Here is a 24,471-nt window from a genome sequence, read left to right on the forward strand (position 1 = left end):
CTCGGACTGCCCGATTTTTCGGACATGTTCGCGGCCCCTAAGGAGTCCGAAAAATCGGACAGTTGACTGTATTATACAAATTCCAATATGTAGTTAACCAACTGTACCATCCGCTGAAATTAGATGTACTATGTAGGCTCGACCTTGACTCACATGGGGACACACGTGATAAACCTGATAAGTAATGCAAGATTATATGAGTCATCGGTTATCTCATGTTTCCATGCAGTGCTTTAACTGTAGTGCACTCAAGGGTTTCACTGTGCTCGCAGATGCCAAAAGGAACTGAGGGCCCTTGCTTGAGAACCATTGCATTGGGCAGAACATCTAGAGAGGTTCCGAACTAGGTAGTCGAAAGTCAGTTGCAGCCAAAAGCCAGATTTGAAATCATGGCCATACTAACCCCCGGGACTGGCCGAGTCCTCCTTGGGGCCACTGTCTTCGGGCCGAGCCCCTTCCACGTTGGGCGGGCTGCTCTGCGGCTGCGGCTGATTACTCGGGCCTGGGCACAACAATTAAAGGACACAGGGTCTACCACCTTCGTCTCCTGGTATTCCACTACATTCCTACACCTGACAAGAGACCTGCCACTAACAGTTGTCTTAACCTACCATTTTCTAGAAACACATATGGGCAGAAAGTTATCGGAATTTACCAGTGCTTTCATATGTAACACGATGCCCAATGATGTTAAATTAATGCGTAATTTCACTTTGTCCATGAGGAGAATGCTATTTCAAAATGAACACTCACTTTCGAGGTAGCCTTCGTATCTAGTTGATTTGCTGAAAACTAGTAAGTTCTGAATGTTACTTTGTAAATATAGCGCATCTGTTTTGTGGTATGTATTGTGTTGACGTGCCACTGCATGCCAGGTATTTATAAGCGCATTTCAGAATTAGACTACATACTAGTCTATGGTTCTTTCGAGATAATATTGGTCAGAGACCAAATGTGGGGGCACGGTGCTTTATGCCCCATTTCACACATAGGAGGCAATGCTATGAAGGCTAGAGAGACTTCTCTGACTGCTCACATTCATAATTCGACGTAACATTAAAGGAATACTGACACTAAAATTTGGTGTCCCTCTTGTTGTTTCAGGTAGCTGTCAACTCTATAGTTATGGTATGAAGCCTCAATTCCTCAAGAGCACCCCAAATGATTAATTACAGCACCTTTTGTACGGCCTACCCAAAACGCTCGTCAAGCGCAGCGTGACCTTGGACGTGAAAAAGGTTGCTTCTCACGTTACCAAAAGCAGAGGTGGCAGGGTATGGCAGTTGAAGGGCATACAATGACTGCGTCACCAAAAGCTCCCAAACTGGCCCTTCCTGATTGTTCGCTTCTCTTGGAAACACAGGAGGACGGGACAATAGGGTTGTCCCGTCGAGTACTGAATGGACTCAGCTTTAGGCACCACAGGCGCAGTGTGTGCGTACTCGTCAGTGGTATCTGGTACCACGAGACCGCAACAACCGGTTTCGGTGACAATATGGGTAACCTTTTTCGCGTTGCTCTTGGAGTGCGTTTAGAAGTGATCGTATTGAAAGCTAAGGTAAGTAATTATTTGCTGCACTCTCGGGCAATTGAGACTCCATAGCGTAATTACTGGGATGAGCGCTATCCACAATAAGTAATAAAAACAGGACAAAAAGTTTCTTTCAGTACTCTCCTAAGTCTCATACATTTACGTCGCAAATTATGATGTAATTATTAGATGGAAGGCATTGCCGATGTGAACCTATTTACATCCAAATGAGCGGAGTGACACATTACTGTGACCAGCGGCCACAGCGCATCACCTTGCACTCGCTACCAAAACGTAGTATACGTATCACATACCGGAAACACAAAAGTGTGCAAATATTACACAATCTGACTTAGCCTCACATTCACAAGTCGCAGTTGTAATATGTGAAGCAGTTACTGCATAGAAAGCATCGCAGATAAAAAAAAAAGAACTGCACTGGGAAATGCACATAGTGAGACTTCTAGGACCGTACTACTTGAGTAGCTTCTGCAGGGTTTCCTGCTGTGTTGGTGGAGTATAGTTAGAGTGATAGTTATAGCGGAGTATAGTTAAGATTAAGAGGAGGAAGTAAAGCAGGGCGAATGGACATAATGTACAGTGTGATCCACAGTTAAAGGGAACACTCAAATATGAACCTCTTACTTTTCTGGCGCCCTAGCTGCAAGTGGCTGCGGAAGCAATGTTAGTGCAGTGCCCAGGTGTGTCGAAAGGAGTCAGAGCTGCCGACCATAAGTTACCTGCTGCAAATCTAGGTGACTGCACTATTGCGAGAGAGGAAAATTTCAACACGCTCTCCACTCAAATGTTCCCTTTATCAGAGGACCCCTCTGTGCAATTAGAACGCATGTGCAGTGGTTGATTGGCGCAAAAAAATGGTGCCAAGGGGGTCCCTTTAAATGGCACAGCTAAGCTGTACCTCTAGCAGATCCAAAAAAGAAGGAGAAATATGGCAGCTGATAATGTCATGGCACCACCTGGTGGCAACAAGCACTATGACTGTAAAGATACTATGGCCTCTGGTATCTGGAAGTCTGACAGCCCAATTTTGAAGTCCATGTTGATATATATAAGCTGGGTGCAATGATAGACAGAGCAACACAATGTCGCTCTGCAGCAACACAGCTTTGATCACCGTTAGAATGGTGAAAAGAATGAAAACGCTGTGAATGTGCGGCAAGGGTGACATTTTATTGCTGATAACATCACTCTAATGAAACACATTCAAAAGCTTTCTGTGGAAAAATATCCCGAGGCAATGACCTTATTATATGACGTGCTTCCTACCGTATATGAGGGGTGTTGCAAGGTGTCTTTACCATATCTATCACTTTCCTGTCATCACTTGGCATATTTACCCCATTTTCTTTGTGAAGCTTTGAAGTTTCAGCTGCATTGGCAAGTAAGTGCAACTTACTCTACACAGTTTATTCTCAATATAACAAACATGAACATAGTGAATTACTGAATTATCATTATCATCGTCCAATAAGTATGTCCACTGCACGGCAAAAGCCTCTCCCAGTGATCTCCAATTACCCCAGGCTTTCGGCACATTTCTTTTTTATGATGCCTGCAAGTTTCCTCATTTCATCATACCACCTAGTTCTCTGACGTCCCCGACTAATACTCTTTCCTTCTCTTGGCACCCATTTTGTATAACCCTAATTGACCACCGGCTATCTGCCCTACGCATTACATGTTCTGCTCAACTCATTTTCTTTTTCTGAATGCCAACTAGAATATCGATAACCCTGTTTGTTCTCTAATCTACAGCATTGCCCTCCTGTCTCTTAACATCATGCCTATAACATTTCTTGTTGCATCGCTCTTTGCATGGTTCTTAACTTCTCAAACTTCATTGTAAACATCGAAGTTTCTGCTTCATGTGTTAGTACCAGTTGAATGCAGTTTGATTATTGGATGCAGGAAGAATTATTGAATGTATAATGAAATAAAGTTAATGTCTCTCCCCAATATCAATGTACAATGAATACATGCTTAAGCTAATACTGAATATGATGAAGGCATTTGCATGTCAGATTTGACTTCACTGTTATGAGCTTCGACTGTAATGCCAGTGAACCTAAGTATGAGAGACGGGACAAAGGTAGAGCATTCTTGATTACCTGCGGACCGAATGATGGCGACGGGTCGTGCCATGGGGGCTGGTGGAGGCGGGGGCAGCATGGAGCTCGAGTAGAACTGCGGGAGCTTGGAGGGGCTGCCTCGCACTCCCGCATCGGGGCTGGCCTGTGCGTGGCAAAGAGGCATGAACACTTCAACGACGGTTTAAAGAAACACTAAAGAGAAACACTAAGCCACTTTATACAGATATAGTATTCTTTCAAAACTCAATCGCCGTTAGTTTTGTGGTAACGGTTAAGTTATTACACGAGAAAGTTAAAATTTTCAACCCAGCAATGACACATCAATCTGACACCACAGATTTCGCCATTTTTCGGGTGTTGTGATTCAGTAAAAGTTGTTAAAGGGTCCCTGAAACGTTTGGACAAATTTTGTAGACGCATAGGGTACAGCCACAGTAAAACATTAGTGCCACAATTTAAGAGAGCTATGGATGATTACAAGTTAACCTCCTCCCTAGCTATGCTTTTTCTCCTCAACTCATTTGCTGAGTGAAAGGGGCTAAGCTCCGCCTTCGCTGGCTCTACGTCATGTTGTGACGTGTTGTCATCTACTTCCGGTTGTCTTGGAGCCAGCGCACGAAGCATCTCCAGCCTCTCCGCTAGCCACCAGGCCATCGATCCCACACATGAGCTATCCAAGCAGCGTGCAGTGCGAACGTTCTGTCGCAGTGCCTGACGCGTCCGGCATTCAGTAGCCGCAGGCAAGCTGGGCGTAAACCACTGTGATGAAGGTGCGTTAGCGTAAATGTGAGCGGCCTGTATAGTGCAGCCAACTGGTGGCGCAAAGCTTAACCAGCCAAAGACAAGAGTTACTGTTGCTGTAACCAAGTGTTAAACATTCTAAACATTTCAAAAGACAAAGTGCTCGCTGAAAATTTACACCACCAGCAAAGTAGAATAAACTTCCTGACTACCATATGCGAGTGAACAGTTACTAACTGACGCTAAGTTGAGCTATCGCAAAAACTTCAGGATAGCATTCCTGCCTGCCTTTGAAACCTGCATCACTTTTCTGGTTTACCAAGCCTCTTCTCACAATGAGAGTGGGCCGCATTGCTATTGCAGAAGTTTAATTTAATAACACAGCTTAACATTTTTTCATTTCGTGCTCCATCCGCAAGTAATCTCCTCAACAATCCTTGCAATTGGTGTGGCCGAAAGGCACCCATGACAATTTCCCTTCCATGACTGATTGCTTTACGTTGTGATAGGGATGACAGACATGTTAAGAGGATGACATAATATGTTTACATTATATATTGTACAGGGTTGTCAAAACAGTGTGGTCAACCAGCAGCTCAAGCCACATTTGTTCCTAAACCTCATCTTCCTTGAAGTACAAGGCAGTGCTGCACCATTGTTTTAATGTAGAAATGCCCCGTAACAATAAAGTGCCTTCAAAGTTGAAATACCAGTAATTTTAATAAAATGCTCCACTAGCTATGCGAATGTTGCTTGTCAAAGTTGTTTATGTGCTTAGTTTTGAGAGTTTAGTGAACAAAAAGAGTAAGCAAATATGCAATTACCAAAAATTCTTAAATCGACTTTTAAAATTTTGCGACTACAGAGTATGCTTATATTAGAAACTTCAAGCCAATCGTACTCGAAGTCAACTTCACTTTCTCTGAAGTTTCATCACAGCACATGCTGAAGGAGGAGGCTCAAGGAGAAGCTGTTTAATGACAGCTTGAGGAGTCCTGCCCCTTCACAAGCAATGACAACAGCTGAAAGGCAGAACTAACGCAATGCCCAAGCACTTGATTGCTGAGGAGTTGACGACACACCTGCCGGCGACTCAAAGTTTGCAGCATAGGGCTGAATGGCACAACACACCTGTGTTCCAGAGTTGTGGGCCTCCTGGCAGACAAGGTTGACAAAGTCGGAGAAGGTGTCGCCATTCTCCTGGTACTTGCCCGCCGGGTGCAGGTAGTACGATGGCCCACTCAGGGGAGGCCCTCCTAACGGGCTGCTCGCACCCCCTGCTACCCCTGTGTAACAGAAGGCAAAAAGGGCCACAGGTGGATCAATAATCAATTTTTTACCCATGTCAGAAATTACATACAGGAGAATAAGACTACCACTTCAGACTATATTAACCCTTCAAGAATGAATGGAAAAATGGCAAAAATGTGCAAGAAGATCGAGATCTTTTGATTTATGCAAATAAATCAGGTAAATTTGTACAGACACAGCCATTTGTTATATCTGCATGAAGAATGCACAGTTTAGTTATAAAACATGACAACAAAAGGTGGGCTTCACTGCACACACATGTATCCTTACTAATGTTAAATTACTTTATGGAATAAAGAAACAGGCAGATTTTTATAGTTCCACATTATATATAGATATTTGTGGGGGGAAAAAAGCAGTGTCTGCAGCTTCTTTGTTTTTCTTCTACTTTTCTACAAGTCCTGTCAGGTGAAAGATATATAGTAGCTCAATTTGTATAAAATGCAGAAACGATTTTAAATAAGCAAAGGAAAATGCCATCTTGAAACTGAACTCGAGTGAATATTTGAGAGCTGCTTTTCATGACATCGCTGCTGACTTCAGATCAGGCATGTGTCAGCAACAGGAGTGCTAGTAGTGAAATCCTGAGACAATGTCTTCAACAACAATTTGGCTCACTTGACTCCCCTTTCGGTAAAAAAATAAAACAGAAGGATTGTGTTATGTAGGTGACCTTGCTGCCAAAACCATTACACCAAAACACAGGCTGAACACAGCCACTCGTAGCGATAACAGTCTGCAAACATTGTTTAAAGGACAGGTACACAAGATCCAAACACCGACATCACTTCTCCCATGCTGACATCATAACAGGCAAGAAGAGGGTGGCCAGCAAATCATTTGTCCAAGGGTGTAGACCAGGAATGTGCGTGCCAATGTCCGAAATCAATTTACATAAAGGTCAGTCGCACCGTTTGGTGTACGCTGTTGAGGTGTGCAGGAGAACCTACAACACAAATGTGTTGTGGTTCGTGGGCCTGAGAATATCACCGGCCTCTTAAGTTCACTGTAGGACAAACACCTTTCACATTAGAAACAGAAAGGAAAGATAGGACCAAATTGTGCAATGACAAGTCCCCGTGAAGTAAAACCCGACGATGGGTCAGGACGTGTGATGAGACCATGCAGGATGAATGGGCATCATAACAGCTTGCACATTTCAGCATGCAAACAACCAATACCACACCACTTGTTGCACCTCAAACGTGAGCACATCCAAGAGAAAGAGCTCATCTCTTGAAGGAAAGGATGGAGGCAGAAAAAATAAACTCCACCCAGCTGAGAATCAGCATGTCCCGACACCTAAGGCAAGCAACAGGACATGCAACAAGCTGCTGGGCATCTTACCTTAAGTCTTCAAGCCTCTGAAACGCAGTGCAAAGAGAAAGCAAATAAAACCATCACAACTTTACTGTTCCAGGCTTCTGGTATGATAATTAGTTACCCAAAACAGCTGAAGAAATCATGTGTGGTATTCTTGAACAATCACTTTCGGAGATACAATCACTGTTGCAAGATTTTGTGTGGCTCAGCATTCGAAGCTTCGGCATCAACGCACAACAGTATCCCTGGCACCGTGCCAAGACAGCATGCTAGGCATTGTGTGAGGAGCATCGTCGGCTGTGGACGGCAACGTTTCCGGTACTAAGTCACACGCAATCTGGTAAAAGCGTTTGCATCTCTGACAGTGATCAATCAAGAATGCCGCTCTGTATCATGGGGCTTAAGCGTCATTTTTAATAACTTTTTCACCTTAGTCAGCTTATGCCCTGCTTCTCCGTGAGGAGAGTTAATCAGGATCTTGATTTCAGGTGGAGTTTGTTTTTCTGCCTCCATCATTTATTCAAATCCACTGCAACACCGGAGTAAGTGCCTGTAATGTGCTACTATCTAGAACAGTAGGTGCAAAAAGATGGTCATGACAGCACGCTTGCTGCAAGAACTGAAGCTATACGTTGCATCAACAAATACGAAACAAGAATTTTTTCTTGTCTCAACTTCATACACAAGTTTATTTTTCACTGACGACCACACCTTGTGAACCCACTTGAGAGTTGTTAAAATGTTTCTTTTAGAGCTACAAATTTACTGAGGCTGTCATCCATAAACAATACGTACAAATACAGTTATTAGACTTTGTGTTGCCAAATGAGAACATAATAATACGTGCGACTTGTGTAAAAAGAAAATTATACTCTCCAAGCTCAAATTCCTTGTCATAACGGCCGTATAGAGCATGAACTTGTTTCCAGTCAATGCACCCATGTTTTCTTATCAAACACTATTGTAAATGACCCCTCACCAGGCCCATCAGAAATTCTGGCTATACATTGGAAATTCTAGAGAGTGCTCTAGCTCACGGTTTTTAAAAATTGGTTCATGATTAAAGGTGTTACGAGAAATTTAAATGTTGCGTCACTTTTCTGCCAGGAGGCAAGCTTCACTGCCAACATTGACACTGCCTCCATTTGCCTCAATTAGCGTTCGCAAGTGACATTCCTTCCCTGCCTTTTCCCATACCAGAGCCAAGCGATCGCAGTAAGTTGAGGTCACGAGACCCGCCTTCTTTTTTTTTTTTTTGCCCTTCTCTTTCTGTTATGCTGTACAGCAGACTTCCAGGGGCGGCTTGGTGCATTCTGCGATGAATGATTTACGGCAGTGGCATGCTGTAATCAATGACACTGCAGGCATTCGGCTTGATGTGGACAAACATTAGTGAGTTGTTGGTCTGCCGTGAAATGAGCCTCTCTCGAAAGTAAGGGCCCGGGGGCTGCTGTTAGGTTATTTATTTGTTTTTGAGGCGCACATCAGTGTACTAATAAACATTGCAGACACGATTGTCAGCACACAATCTACGCATTATGCTTGTTTGTTCGCAATGCCTAAACTTGAGGGGTCCTTTAATGCATTTCCAATCTGACTGCAGATACAGTATGGGGTCCGAGTCATCACACCAGTTGGGAACTTGCCACTGGCAAGGGACCAGATGCCGTCCAAGCAACCAGCGCCATTCTTTGTAGTGGGTCACCACATTGCAATTTTCCATTAAGATTTTAAAAAAGCAAGAAACCAGGGCACGCTGGTACACGTTCACAGTGCGATTTTGTTGTCATCATCATCACTACTGCTGCCAGCTTATTTTTATGTCCACTGCAAAACGAAGGCCTTTTCCATGACCCTCTCATTACCTCTGTCTTGCATCAGCCAACTCTGGCCTATGCCTGCAAATTTCCTAATCTCAACACGCCATCTAATCTGCCATCCTCAACTGTGTTTTCCTTCTCTTGCCACACATTACTGTTCTCAGACAGATGTATCACATGACTCTGCACAGTTCCACCTTCTTTTAATCTCGGCGAGGAGATTGGCTGCACTGCTTTGCTCTCTAATCCACATCACTGTCTTCCCGTCTTTCTTTATTATCCTCCCAGTCCCGTCCCCATAAATTTATTCGGGTATAATGCGCTGATTGTATATACTATGCCTTCTGTATGCACTCTAAGCCATTGCATTGCTACAGCAGAAGTGGGCTACAGACACTGCAGCCCACTTCAGATTGCGAGAGAGAATGCAGAACTGTTTTTTCACGTACACCACACGCACACACAGCTCTGTCGCAAGCAAGATGCTATTGCTGGAGCACTGGCCCCTGAAAACAGGATGAAAAAAAAAGTACTTCGCAGTATGGGCAATGTTTCATGAAACGTTGGCCACAGCATACCTGATGGCACAACCACTGGTGTGAGTCAGCGCGTCACACTCCTCGTTACATGGCGAGTCAGAAGAGTACTTGAAGAGTGCACATACTCCGACATGTCCATACATCACGGCACCCATATGCGTCATAGCATCAACCAATAGAGCTAACGAATAAGTTTACCAGTAGCCCATCTTAGCAGATCTACCGAGAAGCTAGCACTTAACTTTGGCAATCGTGCTCCGATGGTTCCTGCCCAATTTTATTTTTATTTGCCTGCAAGTTTTCTTCTTCTGACCCGGGTCCCCCTGCGACTACTAGCATGCTCTAGTGCTAGTTACCGATTATATATATAAAAAGAAGTCTAATAAACAAACGAAAAAATTGGGCAGGCCATGATGCTCTAGTACTCACGCGGGTGTGTTGGCTTGGGTTCGGCTCGGGCCAGGGCAAAGGCTTCCATCTTTATTTTGGCATGCGAGGAGCTCAGGTGTCCTGCGGATGATGACAGGCAGGCCACACGAGCATGCAGCAGATGACACTCACCGCGCCAGATGGCGACAAGTCCGGCTTAGCCAGTGGCACTCTCTTACGGAGCAAGAGTGCCTCCAAACGATAAGCAAAAAAAAAAACAACCAAGAGGCAAGCAAGCCAACAAGAAATTAGCCATACAAAAACAAACAGGCTAGCCCTTGCAGCTGTACATGCCACTTAGGTAAGAACATCAGCAGAAATAAAAAAAAAAAGCAAAGAAACTTAACCATACCTGCAGAACCTGCACTATGTTTGCAGTTACAGTAACCGCCTTCATGGCCCAAAATATGTCTCCTCCCTGTGACTTAACTGCATTTACTCACTTGCCCTGAATACAAGAACAGTTTGGTCATTAAGAGCAGTCACCTAAGACATAAAGTCCAGCATGTCCAGCATGCCTAGAGCGCTTGACTATTGTGGTGCAAAGCAAAGAAAGCAATATTCTTGCACTGTTGCTGGGTTTGGAAGACTATACTTGAGAGCAAGGATCATCACCTGGATATGTAAATCATATAGTTTTCAGTCTGGCATCCTGAACCTAGTAGCTGCTTTGGTATTAACTCTGTTTACTTTGCAGTCCGCTACTGAAGTGTCGTAAGCAAGAGTGTGGCACACTGTACTACTGCTCTCTTGGATAAAATTTTACCAGAAATAGTCGTAGTATTAAAATTTCTTTAAGATGTTTCAAACAGCTGGTTAAAAAAAAATACTGTCATAAGTTAAAACTAATGCGATGTGTATACTGATGAAATGAAACCCTCAGAAGCATTCTGTGATGTGAAGTAGTTTACTCAAAAGTGACAGATAAGCGTGAAGGAGCTCTCTTTCTTAAAAAATCAAAGCCCCTGGACATTGCTCTAGCATAGAGAGAGCTTTCCACTTACAGCTAACTGCTGCCAACTACTGGGCACTGTGCTCACATGCTTTCGGATTCTTCCTTGCAAGTAATTACACCCAACACATTACCTACTTGAACCCTGAAGACACACATAGTGCTGTGTGTGTGTGTCTACTGCCTCATCTTGCTTCCTCGTGCTGCAGCTATAGTCACAAACATTACAGCAGCTGCCGTTACTATAAGTCCTTTCAGCTCTCAGTGTAACCATGTGTCCATCCATAGGTGGCACCGCAGAACTAGGTACTTTACACAACTTCCATAGTTGCTTCGGGTGTGGACAGTTGTATAAATGCTTCTTCAACATTCACAACTAAATGTAGCGACAGAGAACTACAGTGCTTTTCTTTTGGCTTAACATAACCGCTATCGCAAAGATGAGTTATATTTTCAATACTGCGAGCTAGTACAATTTTAGAAAAGAGTGATCCGAAGAGGGTCTCAATGAAAAGTTCCAAAGTTACGAGATCCAAAAGCAAATTATATATAGATACAGCAAAAATTGTTCAGTATCCGTTAAGAACAGAAAATGCGTTAACTTCATGCCAACAAACCTTACATTCACTCACCTGGGAGAAATGGCAGCCCATGCCATTAAGTTTCCTTTCCAAATTCACATGCACTAGTGCAGTAAGTAAAGCATGCCCCTACTGGTAAAGTTTAAACATGCTTTTGCTAACGAAGTTGGTTGCTAATGAACTGCAGCGTGCACAAGCTACACACCACAGTTGTATTTGGACTGGTTATGTATGGGTCAAGTGAGGAGGTACACAACGTTCCTAATGAATATGACATAAATGCAACATTTCTTCATCCTTGTCGAGAAAAAGTGGCCGATGTGAACAGACAAATTCTCATTGAACCCTTGACTACACGTCTTTCCTTTAGGTGCAAGAAAGTGTGTGGTAAAGTTTCTATAGCTTCAAAAATACGTGGCTGTGCTCTTTTGAAATTTTTATAGAGTGCCCCTTTACCTTCCGTTCCTGGTCTCAGTGCTGACAGCATAAAAAACAAAAACAAAAAAAATCTGAGTAACTTCTGGGGCTTTTTTATGCCAAAACCACAATCTGATTATGAGGCACACCGTAGTGGGAAACTTCGGATTACTCTGACCACCTTAGGTTTTTTAACGTGCACCTAAATCTTTTCATTTTGCCCCCATCCAAATGCAGTCGCCACGGCCGGGATTGACCCCTTGACATCAAGCTCAGCAACGCAGTGCTCTAGCTTCTGGGCTACTGTGCCGTGTAGACAGCGTGGAAACGAAGTTGAGTGAAATAACAGCATCACACCATGGTCAACGTCTGGCCAGGGGCTGGCGTAGAAGTGTCCGCCTCCTCCGCCAGCAGCAGCCGCGTCCTCCTCGGCGGAGGGCAGCCTTCGCAGCCGCTTGCACCGCGGCGGAGCCCCTTCGCTCGGGCTGGCTGCGCGCAAGAGCCCCGCCCCCACAGAAGTCGGCTGCAAAACTGGAGACGGATCCTGAGGCGATGCGTAGCCATAGTACGGTGGCTCCAGTTTGACTGGCTGGCCCCCGTTCGACGCCTGAAGCACGGACCCTGCACACAGAGCAATGATTTGCAACATTTGGTGGGCTGCTCAACGTGCAACGTGAATGAGAAATGGAGCCAGGCTAATCTGAGCAAGAACAAAGCTTGGAAATGAGAACCATTTATAAAACATTTAGGCACTGGGACAGTGTTGAGTCTATTCCTGACTTGGACCAAAAACGGGAGCTCTTTTCTGAATACAAGTAGAAACACATTTGAACACCGTGTCTGGCTTGCATTGGAACAGCTGCTATCCCAAAATAGATATGTGCTGACAGTGTTTGTATCAGCTACACACCAGTGTTATCATTAGAGATAACACCGCAAGGTTTGAAGCACTTCAGAGTTTTTGAAGTGAACGTTTAAATTTTGTTGGCATTCGTTTGCAACTCCAACGGACAGACTTGTCTTTCAGAATGCCAAACAAACTTGGGCAACTATACGAGACCGACTTGACTTCTTGAAAAAAGAAAAACTTCTTGACAAAGAAAAAAATTTCTCAGTCCACGACTGAAACATGTGTCAGATGATGACCTCATGAAGCATACTCAGTTTAAAACTCTGCTACCAATTTTGAATGGCATTGAACATGAGCACAGGAGCACGTGCAACAGAAAGCACAGCTGATAGCATGCAATGAGGTAAGTTAAAAATTTATGATCTACATAAGATAGTCCAAAGGGATACAAACGCAATAGTATGTGAAGGTCTTGATACCATCTACATAAATGTCTGCCTATGCATTGTATATTCCAAGTCTTGCTGTAGTTATATGAAAATAGTGATTGCGCACACGATATATAAAAAAAAGACAGCCATGCCCTTTTTGGTAGATGTAGTGTACAAAAGCCACTGTTCTTAAAACCCATGCAAGTCTGACCAAACCAGAAGGGATCAAACTGCGATACAGCACATCTAGATAGACAACCTGTGAAGGGCCCTGAAGTTGTTAGACATACACAAGTTTCTTCCTTATTCATGTCACTAACATCACAACCCAGACAGCTTGGCTCATGCTTTCCTTTTTTTTTTTCTACGCAGCAAGGAACACACAATATCACAGTGAGGCGCTTTTATCTGCTAACCCTACAGGTGTCTGTTGTTTTAACTACTTAACTGTTGATATCTTATTTCATGGCCTAATATTCAAATCCCCGCATTTTGTCTTATACAGCTGTGCCCGGAGCACCCAACTATATTTCTACCGTACAACTAGAAAATGTCAGCGTGCACCGGTACTTCATGTTTGCTGCATTTTTCCGCGGCTTCCTCATCATGATTGGTGCAAGTCAGTGACCAGCGCTGAGTCAGCTCTCATCTGTGGGTTAAGTACTACGACTGTGAGAGAATGCACGTACGTTTAAGGCTATACTGCACACTTTATTTCGTGCTAAAACTAAGTTCATCAGGACTGGCACGACGGCAAGATGGCTAGCTCATCCCAATGCCCACTCAAAAGAGTGATGAATGGACTTGCTCAACTGCACATGTAGGATGAACTCTATCATCTGCTTGATGGCCAGCGCTGGACACAAAGACGCCAGTAAAAAGTGAGGGCGCGAAGGGGGGACTGTGAGCTAGATAAGTGCTACCTGCCTTTACGAGTTGGCAAAGTGTCAGTTTGGCAAGCAACTCAACACATGACATGAGGTTCTAGTACCAGCAGCACAATGACTTGTCATCTGAAGTTGCACGCAAAAGAGAGAAATTAGATTTACTTATTTATTTATTTACCCTCAGGGGCTTTCGGCACTTGAGGGAAATACGCTGCTGGCTTGTCAGTTACACCAAATGCTGCATAAATAAGACTGCCAAGTACCCACAACCTTTCTGGCTCAGCTGCTGGCTCTTTTGAGCTCAAACTACATATGCAGGAAGCACTTTGCACAGCTTGAGGTGTAACTATGTTTAAGTGCATTACTTGCCTATTTCATACAAACTAAGATAGCGGTATGTGTCGTCTGTGGTGATGTAGATTTTGCAGAAACAGATTGTGACACCATGTCTCACCATAACCGTGAAACATGGCATATGCCATGTTTTCAGAGACTCAAATGTAGTTGATAGTGTGTGGCCCCATCCCTATGTGTTGTTCCCTTTGTGTGTTGTTTTTATTTAACAGTTGTGACCATGTAGCAAGTGCCTCAGACTCGGACACTGTTCAGCAGATGCTGACAGGTGGCTGGCAGTCCTTTCTTGCATCACTGGATACATGTTTTGTTTCAGTCCTTTCTTGTTGAACACTGCGTAAGCTGGAATTTCATTTTTGGGAATCGTGCTGGAATGAATGGAAGCATCTTTGGGCCCCACCTGCGAGGCATTACTGGTTGAGTCATAAGTTTCCTAGAAGATCTGAGCTGCTCTGGCAGCTCCTTGCACAGGTGGAACCTCAACCAAAACGGAGAAGCATGCATGTAGACACTCGCTGAAAAGTCTTGCTGACCAGGCATTTCCTCGTGTATGTCCCCAACACCACACAGACAGACCATGCATGTCCGAACATGAGCACCACAATCACTGCCACAATAAGAAGAAAAAAAAAATAATAAAGCTCCAAACCGTGCTCAACGCCTCTTTATTATAAGAACAAGCCTCACTCCCAAGAAAAGTCACAACAAACCAACCAATCGGGGTGCAACAAGTGCCACACCAGATGGGCACCTTCCAGTAGCAGATGACGGCCAGCTCCAAGTGGCCGCCATCCCGCCAACCGCAAGAAACGGAACAAAACAAAATCATAAGAGGCTGGCAGACGGAAGGAAAAAAGAAAAAAAGAAGAAAGAGTACTGCGACCCTCGAGCATTGATGAGAGGTGCCATATATCCATGCGGAGGTATTGTGGCGGAAGAAGAAAGAGAAGGGGGCAAGGGTTATGTGTGCACTGAGACACGGGGGGGAGAGGAAAGGACGTCGCGTCCGATCGAAAGCCTTCCCTTACCACTGCTCCTGGAGCTGTCAAAGACAAAGGCCATTGTTTGTCGCTCCAGGAAATCTTCCTTCATTTCAGAGAGACACCGCGCTGCAAAGAACAATGGGCACCCATTCGTCATTGCCCCCGGGTCGCAGCCTACGGCAAGGCGGCAAGACAGTCCGCACCTCGGTGGCCATTGGCCTTGGAGGTGCTCACTGCTACAGACACTTCGAACGGAATGCCAAGCACACTAGCTGGACAAAAAAAAGCAATGCTTGACCACAACACTAATGCAGCTGACTCGCAGTTAAAATGACCCACGAGCGCACCAGTTCCGGAGACACCAACAAAACTGCCCGCTCACATGGAACTGCAGTAACAGACGCCACGACTGCAAACTACATGCCACTAACTACAACTAAAATACAGACACTCCCTGCGAGGCTAGAACACTTACTGTAATAAATGATCATAAGTGCATTAAAGAGGCTTATATTATGTCCAGACAATGGCTGTAACGATTACACAGCTATCGGGAGGTAGTCCAATTAATAGGCTTTTGTTATGAGCATGTCCAAGAAAATGGGTGAGTGAGTGCATATGCATAATGAAAGTGTTGCAAAGGAACGGGACAACTAAGGACATAGACAGAAACATGTATGTGTGTCTTTTTGTCTTACTTGTCCTTCTGCTATCTTTTTTCTTCTGCGCCATCTTCACATTACTTAGAACATTCCACCGTACCTAGGAAATTAAACATAACCTCTCTTGTTCAAATGATTATGACTGTGATTTGAATTGAGTGTTACCAGAGGCTCGTGGCATATCATTCAAGTGGGCAAAAGCTGGCGATAACTACACAGCAGGCTGTGCTCTTCCAGAGTTCCATGCACCACAGGAACTTTACTGGTTGGTGCATGAGTACATACGTGTAAACATTGCAACGACAGGACACTGAAAAGATCAGCAGCACAATGCGCTCACTAAGAACTTCTTGTTTTATTGATATCATATCATATCTCTGTAACAGTGAATGCACACAGCTACTTGTGGCAGTGTTTTACCCTTGCCGCTTCTCTTGCTGTTTCACCAAGCCGATGTATGCTCTTTATACCAAGTGTCCCCCCTCTTTCCCCAATAAATCAAATGGTTGTTAGCCTGTGCATCGTCCTGTCAATCTTTTCTGTGTCCTGTTGTACCCTTGCTTACACCTGTGCGACGCTATAGGAGCTTGCATAACTTATGTTTTTATAATTACTTTTCCGTAAGAGGAAAGCTTTAAACTAAAGAACATTATTTAACTGTACAATAATGGTGAAGGGAACAAGTTGGAAGTTTTTCATTGTAGGCAGAATGCAAACAGATGAAGATGACATCAAGTCCATTTTGTGCTCTCCTTAAGTCGTTCTCACCCGTTTGCACACTGCTTGCAATGGATAACTTCCAAAATATCTGATAGAATGCATAATGTTGCTTAAATGAGGATAAAATGCAGAATACTGTCTGAAAGTTGGAAGTGGAAAGATGTTAACAGTGACACTCAAACAAGAAAGCTGGGCCAGCCAGTTGTAAGCATCGTGAAACGTGATTTACCAGCGCCGATTTCATACTAAAATTGACACCATCAAACAATCGCGCTGGCACCTCACATTTCACAAAGAGTAACACCACAGTGTGAAAGTGCACTTCTCTGCACATCTCGTTCCATCCATTCGCGGCGGGGAAGTCACGTTAAAAGTAGAAAAGTGTAGACAGCAAATCAGAGTATGGGATGGTGCAATGAATATTTTTGCCCCCTGACATCCTTAATCTTTTTATCCCCTTCTTTGCATACACGTCAGTTTCAACAGTGTTGCAACAACGCCGTCAGCCATAAATAGAAATTAGGTGTGCAGAAAAGCCTGCTTATATAACTTCTCATGCCCATTATGAAATTTTCAATGCAGTATAACGGTAAACACCTCTGACAAAAAATTTGTATGGCTGTGTGAATCAGAAAGAGAGAAACTTTCCAGCCAAGCTTAAAAACAATAATTTCTCATTATACAATTTGGCTGAAGATCCCAAATACACGAGGCAAAATTTCAAATGAAAATTTTTCTGTGCTATAAGTAGAAACAGAGGTTGTGGCAGTGACTATCATTTGGCATAACGACAGTGTATGCGGGCCTAACCTGAGACTAATTTCAAACCTCACTCACTATTGAAACATAAGTGCGCATTCACTATGAATGCAAATTGAAAACCTCCGTTCATTTGTTTAAAATTAAGCTAATCTCAAGTCAGTATGCATGCTCAAATCACTGGTTTCTTTATTGGTCCCATCATCATCACCGCACTACTGTGAAATATGGTATTCACTTGCGTCCACTGATTTAGAGGTGTTGCATTTCTTGAAACTTTGCCAGACAATGTCCTGAAAACTTTAGCCCCATACATCCTTGACATTGCCTCCCTGCTTCAAGGCATGCTGTCCCTCAGCCATGCAGTCAGCATCCACTGGCACAACGTTATCCTTGAATGGCTTGTTCAAGTGCATGTCCTAAAGGTGTGACACTGACACAAGGCCGGGTGAGATCACTGCATTGTCCATGTGGTTATTTCAGCCTTGAGTGAAGAATCTTCACGAGGGAACCACGAAGACTGTCCACCAGAAAGAGCACCATAGAAGAAGAGCTCCCAGAAACTATTTTGAGATTCACTCCAGTGTATACCGACGCTTCTTATGTGGTTTAGCTTAGGGATGCCTCAGCCAATTTTTGTGGTGTCTGTTACACACTAATATTTATCACCAATGTGGATCTTTGGTAGAAATCACTTCAAAAGAAATCTCTAGTCTCCAATAAGGTCCAGGTACGTGACACTTGAACTGTCATGCCATCATCGTTGTAATGTCACAGTGTGCTGTTGCCCTCATTATCGTGCTGTCATTGTTATGCTGTCATGATCATTATTGTGCCATAGCTGCGTCACTGTTGTTCTCATGCTGCTGCCGCTTTCATTGCCATTAACATCATGTCATCCTTGCAGTACCGTCGTCTTTGTGTCGTTGTCATTGTTTTCATGCTCTTTCCATCATTATTGGGTCACACTTGCGTCACTGTTTTCATCATGCCGTCACTGCTATGATCATCGTCAATGTCATGTCATCATCATAATTCCTTCGTTATCCTTATCGTACCGTCGATACTGGTGCCTGCATCACTGTCATGCAGTCCCTTTCATGGTCGTTACTACGCCTTGTTTGCCATCCTTGCTGCCTTCATTAGATCTGACAGCACTGGGAGGCACTTAAAGAAATGGACCTCTACAATTGTTTTCTTTGGTCCAAATGTGGACCCCACAAATAGTTCTTTTTTTTTTGGAAATGTCTCTGCTTCCAAAAAATACTGGCACTCTGTCCTTTCAGTGCCAATGATAACATCATTGCATTTATCTGTGTCTGCTGTTTTCATGTGGCTGCTTTTTGCATGCTTTTCTTAAACCCTTGCATTGCTCGAAATATTTAAAAAAAAATACTAAGTGGTGCCTGGTCAGCACACTGTATCCGTGACAGAATACAACTCTTCAAGCAAATTCTCATCACGAAGTGCTGAAATTCTACAATCTTGCCTGTAATATGCCGAAAGGCTGCACATTATCACTATGCTCCAATATCATTGGTGTTGAGGGTCTCTTCACTCATACCCAATGTTGTTTGTCAACTGAGGCATAGCCCATGCCAGCACACAATGCACTGATATGACAACACACAAAGTGTACGACAGCACATGACAACACACACTAAGTGCAATGTTACTGACACTTTGAATCTCGTGTCAGGATGCCCTGTTTATTTTTCACTATTAAGTGTGCTTGATGCAGCCGCATCTCAAGTTGCACATTGCAGCCACTCCTTCAAGTCAGTCATTTCAGGGTTCTTTGAGTGTTCAAGCAGTGCATCCTCAGCATACAACATATTTCCACTCTTCAGTCCAAGGAGAGCCTAACAAGATTTTTCTTGTAGCAGAATTAAGTTTTTCGTGTTTCTATCTCTGCTATCAAATGGCGACCTTCACGATGCCGAAATGCTTAAAAAATCTGAAACGTTGAAGTTCGTATTCCCCTGGATGTGCCAAATAACTTTCAAGTCAAAGCCGAATGTATGGAATGCTGAGCAAATGCCCTTAAAGATGAATGGAAACAGACACTGGGAATTAGTTTTACAGAAAGTTCAGAGCTGTTCATCTTAGATGGACTCACTTGAAGAATGCACACTAGAAGTGGCTCTGCAATACTTTTTCTTCCAGCCTGACCAACACACTGGCTGGTGCCGTGCCTTTCAATGAATACATTCCTAAATAAATTTTTGAAGAAGACCTACTTAGAAAGAACATATAGAGAGCACAATGTTTACCTTTCCCACTTCCCCCTCAGCACAATGCCTCGTCTCAGCTAAGGCTGCACCAATAGCAATGCCCTGCCTATTGCTCCTTCGTTTTTTGTTTTTTTTTTTGCCCCTACTTCCCTGCAATGTTAGGTGTTGTCGTTTGTCTTGCCAAGTAGAAGGTCTCGCTTAAAAAAAACAAAAAACTAACGTGTCTGATGATTGGCTTCAACCCTGGCTGCAGCTGAGAGGCCTTGTTTAGTGAAGCTTTCTCTGTGGCGTCCAAAAGTTTAGATGCTGTGGTCTGTGGTGGTGCTGTGCTGGATTTCTGCAAGGTCCCACTCGTTCTGTTTTATGAACACGTTTTAATGCTGAATAAGATTTCCCGTTGCTCTGCAAGATCCGGCAGTGTGCTTGAGAATGTTTATGAGGCACGTTTGCTGTTAAAGTCCACTGGATGTCTCTTATTAAGAAGTGCCATTTTGCTGGTTCGTCAAAGCTTCCCTTACACAGATTGCCAGAGTGCACTAGATCTGCATAATTTCTTTACATGGTGCGCATGTGGTAACTGAGGTAGTTTTTCTATTTCTTTTTGTTTTTTAGAATAACTTTTTTTACATGGTGCACATATGGTAACCTGCCTTCACAGTTGGCATCTCACAAAGATGTACAAGAGCAACAAAGAACCTGTGAGAGGATGGGTGGGATGTATGTACGAGTGTGTATAACTATACCACATTACCATTATTTTATTTTGTAATAGAGGCTGAGCGCGTTCTAGCATATGTCCAATATACAGTCAAATTCCATTGATTCGGCCTTGACAGGCCCGACGAAATTGATCTAATTATCTGGTGGATCGAATTAAACAAGATGCAGAAAAAGCGCCAAAACACGCCGCTGATTAATTTGGCAGTATTTGCCCGACACTAACACGTCCTTGAATCAAATGTGTTCCCCTTTTATCTGTCCAAAGTAGAAAACTAAAGTAGAAACGAGATTAAAGATCCTCAACAAAATATAAATCTAACGCACACTCGATTTTTCAGCAAGAAAAATTGGCAAGGGTCGACCTAATAAGGGTTGCACAATGGCAGCCGGCTTCCTAAAATTGGCATCACCGCAGGGTTTTTCTTAATGTCATCTTTGCCGCAATACGTTAGTGTTATGCAGTAAAACATACAATTGCCGCAAATGTGTTTTTAGTTTCGTATTCGATTGGCACCATGCCAGCAATTTCCGGCCCAAGTTGCTTGAAAAAATAAAAAAGGTGCTCGTTAGAACCACGTAAACACCGTAATCATACATTCTGAGTTATAGTTATTGCTAGAAGATCCTTCGAGGGCAGGCCGAAAATAGGCGTTTTCGACTGGAGATCTGATGCTGTAACTAAAGGGTTTGCTGTTGGGGTCACTATAAGGGTCAGGCGTACGCGTGCTGACTGGGTCAAGTTCGAATTATCCGACATAGGCCAATTTTAGGATCGAAATAACGAAAGTGTGGGCTCATAAAAATACATGGCTGCTATCCAGAACCTTTGGTTGGGATCAAATTAACCGAAGTCGAGTTAAGGGGAGTCTACTGTATTACCATTACGTGTCAATATCAAGATACATCTTGTGCCAACCCTGCTACTCATTTTGGAGCAGCTGAGCAAATGCAAGTGGCAATATGCAAGTGGCTTGATATATCTGCTCAAATTGCAACCAAGAATAAGAAGGCGCTCAGTTTTAGAAGCAATCAAAGATGTGTGGGTTCTATTCTGGTACTTGTGTTGAGGCCGAGTATGTTTGTCTGGCCACTGGTGCACACACCTGGCCATGCCCAAGATAATTCACGAACATTTTTAAGATAAGTCTTTTGTTTTTATATGACAGATGGTGCAACACAGCTTATTGACTGTAGGCATTGCTCACATCTCGTTTTTCAACATGGCCGACCGGCACGAAAGAGCCCCCCACACGTTTTTGGAAGGATGCAGAAATTTAAGAACTTCTGAACTCCGATTCAGACGATTTCGATGTTGATTATGAGGTGTCTTCAGGGAGAATAATAGCGATCAAGAGGACATGTTACGTGCAGAACACTAAATGTCCTAATTAAAATAGTTCATTAGCAGAAGTGTTCGTTTATGTTTAAATTTTCAGACTAAAAAATTTGTTAAATGTTCAGCAACATTTAGCCAATAAAAAGTATCTGAATTGAAAGCCTGCTAATGTGTTACTTATATGAAAACGGAATGTGTTAAACTTCGGAAAAATACCTTGCACCCAAAGGTTAATGCCAAACTTTTTAATGCTGTCAAAAATGTTAAACATCTGCCAACAATATTCAGAAATCAGCCAAGTTTCCATAAACGAAGTACGACTCCATCGAGGCTTACAGTTACGTCTCACATTCAGCTGTCCGTGCAATGTCCTCACAAGTAACATTTCTTGAAGCACAAGCATGTTCTCAAGAAGCAGTCACTGAGTGACTGAGACATAGCTTAAACATGCTTCAAGTGAACTGAAAAACATATTTGCCACAAATATGACAAAAACAAAAAAGGATGACACATTGAAGACAACATGGGTGGCTTAAGTGACTCAAAGCAATATAATAAATAATCTATACCAAAAAATGTATAATTACAAATGCACTGGACTTGGTGAAAACCTGACAGCACTCATGCCAGAGCCTGCTAGTAAGCGAGCCTTCCAGAGTTCGAGCCAAATCAAATCATTTCTACCTGCTGTTTGCCAGTGCGTGGTAATAAGCTGGTTCATGTCAGCCAAAGAACACAGCAGAGGGCTCACTGCCCCCCAAAAAACTCAAGCGGTTGTGCATAAAGATGACAGTTTCATCTACGAATGTAACAGAAAACCTGACACAGGAAAACAAGGTTATTTTGGGCAGCAAGGAGAGTCTAAGAAAAAAGAGTACAAGTCCTTTTGCGTTACAAACAGCAATATCTTTTGCAAAATAATTAAAATAAAAGAAAAGAAAAGAAGAAGAAAAGAAAAGAAAAGGTGATTACCACCTTTCTTTAATCTGTACCATCAAACTTGAACATTGTGATTATATAACTGCATGCTATGGTCTTATAAGAAACTTCAGCTAAAGACTTGCACGGCTTGCTTGACAAGTTGCTAGTTCCAGCACAGAGTTGGTTTTACAGCTCTTTGCAATTTCACAGTAGTATCAGGAAACATTGGGATTAAATTTTCACAGTAGTTGGTGTTATTTATACCATGGTTGAAGTGTCCATTTTTACCCTTCCCATGCCATGGACGAGCTGGGTTCGTCCATGCGTTTCTGGTAAAAAGGTCAAGAACAAGCTTAGCTTGTTGACAGTACTTTTAATTTTTAGCAATGCCATAGACAAGCTCGTTTTATCTCAATGCCTTGTTGTGCTTCCAGTATATCGCAAGACACAATCTGTGGGGTAGCGCAAGCAGCAGCGAGTTTATTCTGGTGGAAGAACTAAGTAAAACATGTTGGCAATCGTGGTCTCTACAAATAATTTGGCCAGTTTTGGTCAAAATTTGGGACAATAATGCGGCATAAAGGGGTTAAATGAAGCTAACATTGCTTATGAACACGATAGACAGTTTTCTTTGAATGGTTATTATGACGAATGTTTTTTAGACAGGAGAATTCTTGATGTAGAACACTGCTGTATTTATAGAACATAGCTGAGTTTGTTAACTGTCAATGTTTTATCTGGTGCAAAGAGATGTTAGCATTGTGCATTTATGATTCTTCAGAACATCTTAGCTTACTGTTTGTAGCCCTCCTGGTTTAAATACAGCAAAATTTATAGAAGATCCTGTTTACTTCAGGGAGCATACATATTACAGGTGACACAGGTGACCTGCTGAATAATAAGAAGCAGATAGTTGTGTAAGAAAATATTTACGCCGACGTTGCCACTAAAGCAATAAATACAAGTCAGGACATGTTTAAATACAGCCGAAATTATAACAAGATGGCTGGCAATTCTGCTTCCCTCGTGGAGCGTGTGCATCTTTGGTGACATGCATATGAGCTGCTGAATGATCAAAGAAAAAAAATATATGTTGCTGCTTTTCAACATTACCAGGCGATTATTATTTTCCCACCTGAGGCTACAATAGCAAGCCGGAAGCCGCAATTTGATGCCTCCGGCAGAAATGACTGCCTGTCTCGCACTCGACAGCCTGGCAGGGTATGAAGCGGAGCTATTTCTGCTATTGACGCACTGTCATATCCTTGCCTACCGGCCTGCTGGAGCATTCAACAGGTGTAAAGCATGACGGATATAGACACGTAGGTACGGAAGTGCTATTCACACAAATATGTATGCGCCATATCAATTCCACGTGATTTACCATGCTTATCTTTCCGTAGATTAAAGAATTCTGGCAGAACCTATCTCACGATGACTCTCGATGTTATTGCGATCGGCATTCAAGCAATGTGAGGGCGCACTGTATTACCACCGCCGAAACTCATCGTGCACAAGCCATGCACTGCACCATCTGGCTGGGCGCCCGCGAAGTCCGTGCAATGTCCCCCTCCTTTTGCATGGCCTCCAAGATGTGTGGTGCATCAGTGCATGCTAGCACTGAAAATTAATCCTTTACCGCCCGTGGACATTTGTGGCACAGTGCTAAAGCATCTCGCTGCTGAGCTTGAGAAAACCGTGTGACGCGGTTTTGATTCCGCCCAGCACCGTAGAAATTTTACAGGAATTTTTTAATCGAAGGGCGGGGTAAACACGCTACATAAATAGATAGATCCAAAGTGGCTGAAGTAGGCTAAGAATGTTATTCACATTAAAAGCTTCTCCTTGTGGACTACGTA

The 24,471-nt window shown here is 43.2% G+C and overlaps 1 protein-coding gene across 5 annotated transcripts in view; it reads right to left on the reverse strand.

The window, feature by feature from the left end:
- The window catches only part of LOC119434053 (nuclear factor 1 X-type), a 74,648-nt gene that overhangs the window by 18,012 nt on the left and 32,165 nt on the right, over positions 1–24,471 (reverse strand). For 2 of the 5 annotated variants that reach the window (XM_037701359.2, XM_037701358.2), the window contains exons 8-13: positions 15,306–15,386; positions 12,113–12,376; positions 9,806–9,886; positions 5,515–5,669; positions 3,661–3,784; positions 404–502 (exon numbers count right to left, since the gene is read on the reverse strand). In XM_037701359.2, the coding sequence (XP_037557287.1) occupies positions 404–502; positions 3,661–3,784; positions 5,515–5,669; positions 9,806–9,886; positions 12,113–12,376; positions 15,306–15,386 (804 nt within the window). The remainder of the gene's footprint in view (positions 1–403; positions 503–3,660; positions 3,785–5,514; positions 5,670–9,805; positions 9,887–12,112; positions 12,377–15,305; positions 15,387–24,471) is intronic. The other 3 variants (XM_037701361.2, XM_037701362.2, XM_037701360.2) reach the window with 3 other exon arrangements.

The sequence above is a fragment of the Dermacentor silvarum genome, chromosome 11, assembly GCF_013339745.2.
Source record: "Dermacentor silvarum isolate Dsil-2018 chromosome 11, BIME_Dsil_1.4, whole genome shotgun sequence".
In the NCBI taxonomy this organism is placed as follows: Eukaryota; Metazoa; Arthropoda; class Arachnida; order Ixodida; family Ixodidae; genus Dermacentor; species Dermacentor silvarum.